The sequence below is a fragment of the Cyanistes caeruleus genome, chromosome 16 (assembly GCF_971803275.1).
Source record: "Cyanistes caeruleus chromosome 16, bCyaCae1.hap1.1, whole genome shotgun sequence".
Classification (NCBI taxonomy): Eukaryota; Metazoa; Chordata; class Aves; order Passeriformes; family Paridae; genus Cyanistes; species Cyanistes caeruleus.
Window position 1 is genome coordinate 13,825,450 of NC_141716.1, and position 5,687 is coordinate 13,831,136.

The 5,687-nt window shown below is 63.8% G+C and overlaps 1 protein-coding gene across 1 annotated transcript; it reads right to left on the bottom strand.

The window, feature by feature from the left end:
• Nucleotides 1-314: 314 nt before the first annotated feature.
• Nucleotides 315-5,413, bottom strand: LOC147650234 (maestro heat-like repeat-containing protein family member 7). The gene is made up of 12 exons (XM_086852994.1): nt 4,854-5,413; nt 4,517-4,581; nt 4,276-4,425; nt 3,954-4,102; nt 3,522-3,669; nt 3,088-3,275; nt 2,861-2,998; nt 2,477-2,591; nt 2,186-2,323; nt 1,807-1,983; nt 1,267-1,682; nt 315-874 (listed from the first exon to the last, which is right to left on the bottom strand). Exons 1-11 carry the CDS (start codon nt 4,990-4,992, stop codon nt 1,329-1,331), a joined length of 1,761 nt encoding a protein of 586 aa, XP_086709120.1. The 5' UTR covers nt 4,993-5,413; the 3' UTR covers nt 315-874; nt 1,267-1,328.
• Between the last annotated feature and the right edge of the window lie 274 nt (nt 5,414-5,687).

The window sequence follows — 5,687 nt, forward strand, 5'->3', positions numbered from 1 at the left end:
CAGCCACGGGCCCACAGACAAGGGCGGTTCTTGCGTGCCCTGCGGAATCCATCTTGCCACTTCTGCAAGATGGAGCCTGGAGCTGCCCGGAGGACAAAGGCTGTTTCCAGAGCCAGCCTTCTGATGGCAGAGCTGATGTCCTGTGCCTTGTCATCAAGGGCTGCAAGAGAGAGGAACAGAGCCATGGTCAGATCTGGATCTGCAGGGACCCGAGGAGAGCCCCGTGCAAGGGCCAACCCAGGTGGCTCTGGCCATGGCCAGGAGGGAGCAGGGACCAAAGGGATCAGCCCAAAGCCACTGGACACTATTGGCACTCGTGCCCCTGAAATCTCTGTGTGTGCCCTGGCCACACCAGGCCTGGTCCTTACAGGGAGCAGAGCCCTCGGCAGCCGGGGCAGGGATTGCAGCTCCCCTTGGCAGCCGGGGCTGGCAGCCCGCTGCCCTCGCTCACCCTGACAGATGCTCTGTAGCTCTCGTTTGTTCCCCCGGAGGTGCCACCCGGCCATCCCTGGGAACACAGAGCCTGTCAGGATCCCAGCAGCACAGCTCCCTGCCAGCGGCGCTGCCAGCCCTGGGGCCACACGGCCTCCTGCCCCGGCAGGGCTCAGCCCCGGCCCTTGCCGCATCCTGACTCAGCCCAAGGGCCCGGCTGCCAGAGGCCGGCAGCAGCAGCCCCGAGGGCAGCCGGGGCTCCAGGGCCGGGGCAGCAGCCGGGGCTGGGGCCGAGCTGCGGCGGGGCAGGGAGGGAGCCCAGCCCGGTTCGTGGCTCACCAATGAACCTGATGGCCGCCGCTCGCAGGGACTCCTGTGGGCTGTCCAGGTACAGCAGGACCCGGTGCAGGTGCTCAGCCGCTCGGCTCCTGTCCTGTGCCAGCTGCAGAGAGCGGCGGGAGGGAAGGGTTGGTGCGGGCTCTGCCCCTCGGCCGGGCACTGCTGCCTGCGGCCAGCCCCGGCCTCCCGTGCCCGCCCAGCCCTGAGGCACCGGGCAGCAGCCGCTGGCGCCGGGCTCTGGAGGGGGCAGAGGGCCGGCTGCTGCCCGGGGAGCCGCGGTGCTGCCCTGCCCGACAGAGCAGCGGTGCCGGGGCTCCATGGGCACACGGCTCGGGGCCACAGGGGGCTGGAGTAGAGCCCGCGGGGCCCAGGGAAGGGAGCAGCGTGTGGGGCACAGGCTGGCGGCCCTGGGTGCAGCTCTGGGCAGGGCACAGCTGCCAGCCGCACACACTGAGCTTCTCCAGCCTGGGGCTGGGGCTTCCAGCCCGCCCTTACCAGGCCCTCGCCGAACCTCCAGGTCTGATCCACCCGCAGCATCTGCTGGAGATCCTTCCTCTTCAGGAATCGGGCGGAACAGAGCAGCGTTTCCCGGGAGGCCTGGAGAGCAGCAGAGACCCAGAGATGGCACCACAGCCCAGGGCACAGGACCCACGTCCCTGGACCAAGACCGGCAGGGAGCTGCAGCCTGCGAGGCAGCAGAGCAGGAGGCAGCCGAGCGCCCTGCCAGGGAGCCACGGCAGCTGCCGAGTCCTCACATCAACCACGCGCTGGTTCTCGTCATGGCAGTGCAAGGAGAGTGGGAGCAGGCTCTGCTGCACGTGGGACTTCAGGGCCTTTTTCCCCTCCTTTGGTACTAAATCCATCATCTCCTGGAAGATGAACATGGAGCACAGCTGCACCTGGCTATCCTCCTGTTCGAAAGGAAGAAATAAAGACCTCAGCATCAGCTGCTTCAGGCCCACCTGGGCACAGGCCTGCAAATGCCCAGGGCACAATGCCCAGGCAGCAGCCATGGCTGGAGACACAGAGCCTTACATTGTCAAAGAGCGGCAGGAGTGCCTCAGCCAGCTGCAGGCCGAGGGGGATGGTTATCGGGCCACCATTGTACAGGAACAAACGGCTGAGGAGAGCGATGCTCATCCCAAGCACATGGCTGTCATTTTCCCCCAGGAGCTCCACGAGCCTTTCATGCAGGCTCCACATTCTTTTGGCCTGTGTGGAACACAAGTGTGTGAAATGCCACCCTGCTGCCACAGGGCCCAGAGGCCAAAGGCCTGTGCCAAAGGCCTGGGGCAGGAGGCAAGAGGCAGGAGGCAGGAGAGCTGGCAGCAGCTGCCTCAGTGGCCAAAGGCCAACCAAGCGCAAGCCACTGCCTTCCCCAGCCCCACGCCGGCAGCCGCTGCCCCCTTCTCACCATGGAGGAATTCTTGCCGAGCACCACAAGGCCTCTGAGTGCCAAGCGACGCCTCTCCCTGCACTCGCTCTGCAGTTTGCTTGATGCGATCTCCAGGACGCTGTCACGGTATTCACTCGAGTCCAGGCACTCCAACATCTGAAGGGCACAGGCCGGTGATGGGGCAGCAGCGCACAGGGCTGGGCCCAGGCAGCAGCACAGGGCGTGGGCACCGTCCCGGGCGGCTGCGGCACCGAGAGGGCAGAGAGCTGGGAGACAGCTCAGCGAGACAGCGCTGCCCTTCAGGCTCACCTCCACAAGGAACGCCATGGCGGCCAAATCCCCGTGTGCCGTGTCTTTGCTGAGCAGCCCGAGCAGGTAGAATGCAATCGCAGAACACAAGGGTAGGGACACGTGACGCATTGCTCTGACGGGAGGAAAAAGGAACCAAGACCCTGAGCCAGCGGGACAAACCTCTCCATGGACTGACTCCCAGGAGGAGCTTGGCCCTTCTCCACCACCCTGCAAGGGGACCCAGGCCCTTTGGGAAGCAGCTGCTCTTGGGCACCCTCCTCTCCCAGGCTTGTGCAGTGTCCTTGGCCATCCCTTGGTGACAAGGCCCTCTGGCCCCTGACCACGGGGACTGTGTGGGGCACCCCAGGCACGGGGCACAAGCGCTGTTTGGTGGCAGCTCACCTGGCCAGCACACCCACAGCACAGTGGTGCGTGCCAGCACACAGCAGCGTGTCCCAGCCACACTCGTCTTCCACTGCCGCCACCACATCCTCATAGTGCAGTCGGCAGAGCAGGGCCTTCAGGGTCTGCACTGCAAACCTGTGTGCACAGCAAAGCCCAGGTGATGCTGGGAGCACGGGCTGCTGCCCTGGGGACATGGCAGGGACAGGAGGACTGGCATGGAGCACCTGTTGGGGCTGATGGCAAGGCCGTGTTGCTGCTGGCATCTCTTCCAGAAGGTATCGACCTTCTCTGGCAGATCCAATGTGCTGAAGAGCACTTGCAAGAGCAGATGCACCAAGAGGCGGGGGAAATACACTGTCACTGCATGTGGGACACAGGGCAGCTGGAGTATCTTCCATATCACCACAGTTGCCTGCGAAGGACAGAGCAGCCTGAGTCAGTGCTCAGTGCTCAGGTGTCCATGTGGCAGGGCCCGAGCGTGGCAGGGAGAGGCCAGTGGAGATGTAGGGACAGCAGCCGGCCTGGTGGCCCTGGAGCTGCTCCTAGGCCAGGTTTGAGCCCAGTGCCTGAGGCAGGGAGATGCCATGGGAGGAGGGAGGATGGAGACCTGAGGGAGAGGTGACCTTGGGGTGAGCAAAGGTCAGTTGCAGAAACTCACAGCCAGGGCAAGGACAGCCGTGTGGTCCCCGTCGGAGGTGCACATGCTGAGCTCTGGCCAGGTGCCCAGCACATCCAGAAGTATCAGCATGGCCGGCTCTGCAGCCCTGCACGAGCACATGATGCTCTTCCACATGGTGGTAGCAGCTCTGTGGGGACAGAGTTCTGTGTCAGGGGGGTCTGGGACACATCCCCGTGGCCTGGGCAGCAGCAGGGAGCTGAGCTGGCTGCCAGCCCTGCCTCTGCCCACTGCCCCTCTGTGGCAGCCCAGCCCTGTGGGGACTGGCCCCTGAGGGCAGCAGGCTCGGGGGCTGCTGTGCCAGGGCTGACAAAGGGAGGAGCCACAGGGCCCTGAAATCCTCTGTTTGTCAGACACCTGGGCCAGGCTGTGCAGGGGGATGCCCTGAGCCCTCTGGGCACGTGGGCCCTGTACCTGTCACACCATGGGGCCACACGCAGGAGAGCCATCACCACGTCAGCAGGCTGTGCCTCTGTCAGATCCAGAAGGGGCCTGCACAGATTGTACTCAGGAAACTCATTAGCCTTGAGCCACTGGTGGATGAACCTCACCATGGGGAGCACCTGGAGAAGGCACAGGGAAACTTGGAAAGCTGCCAGCAGGAGTAATGTGCCCAGCTTCCCAGAGAAGTGCTTCCCTTCCCACCGCACTGCCACGGCCTCAAAGGCTCGCAGTGAGCAGCTGGCGTGGCCAAGCAATTCCTGGGAGGATCGAAGCCAGGCCACAGGCTGCTTACTTGCTTTGGATTGGAAGGACCCTCCTCCACAAGCATGTCCAGCAGGGCAGCACTGGCCTTGGTTTTGAAGATGGGAGAGTATGCTCTGACCACAGTGCCCATGGCACTGGTCTCTTCCTCCCGAATTCTCTTCATGAATTTGCAAATCATCTGCAGCAGAAGGGCAAGAAATGAGGGACATTGCATGGAGTGCTCCAAGCGTGGTGCTGGGCTGAGCAGGAGAGGGGATGGCTGCAGGTACCTGCGCTGTTGTGCGGAAGAGGCCACGGCTGCGTTCCTGCTCTCGAGTGCGCTCCATGGCTGCTCCTGGCAAAGAGCGAGCGCAGCTTGAGCTGAGGGGCTGCGGGAGAGGCCGGAGAACACAGCCCAGCCCTGCACTCCCCAGGCAGGGACAGCCCCAGGAGGCCCCAGGGCACAGAGTACAGCTCCAGGGCGTCTGCCCCAGCCCCACTTCTGTCCTGTCCATGGGCGTGTCCCCGGGGGATGGGATGGGATGGGATGGGATGGGATGGGATGGGATGGGATGGGATGGGATGGGACGAGGCCAAGCTGGCTGCAGGCCCAGGTCTGCCGCTCACCCTGCTGCGGTGGCTGGAATTGCTCCAGCTCTCCAGGCTGCTGTGCTGGGGCAGTCCCAGGGCCTTCTTTCTCCTCCTTCACCCAGGTCATCTTGGGGACACTCGGAGGTCTCTGCTCAACATCACTGCCTGGATTCATGGCTACTTGCAGCAGAGGTGGCTCGGAAAAGGTCTGAGTTGGCAAGTCCTGCAGCTGTGCCTGGAAGGCACCTGCAGGAGTGAAGTCTTGGCAAGGCTGCAGGACAGCCAGTCCTGCACTTGGGTCTCAGGGGCTCGTGCCACAAGGACAGGAGACTTGTCGTCAAGGACCGCGGTGAGGAAATGCCACGGTCTGGGCTCGAGCACACCTGAGAAGTGTGGTGCTTCACCTCACCAGAAGTGAAGCCTCGGGAAGGCTGCAGGTCACCGAGTGCTGTGGTCTGGCCTCGAGGTGACCTGCAGGAGTAACGCCTCAGAAAGGCTCTGGGTCAGCAAGGAATGAGTGCGCCGTGCGGGGGCTCCTCACAGCACCACTCTGTCCCGTCCTGCCCTGTCACGTGCACCAGGCACTGTGGTGTGGCTGTGTCACCGCCAACACTAATGTCACCCCATGTCACAAAGGGCCCTTGGACACCCTGTCCCGTTCCATTCCACGGTTACCATGCTGCACCGTGTCACCAAGGGCCGTTGCACACGCTGCCCCCTGCCCTGAGGCTCCACCCAGCCCGGCCATAGTGGCCCAGCTTGGAAGCAATGCCTCGGCCCAAGTGTCTCAGACAGCCCAACAGGATCTTTAGGAACAGCTCAACCCATCAGCAAAGGCTGCCCTGCTCTGTGGGCTCAGGGCAGCAGAAG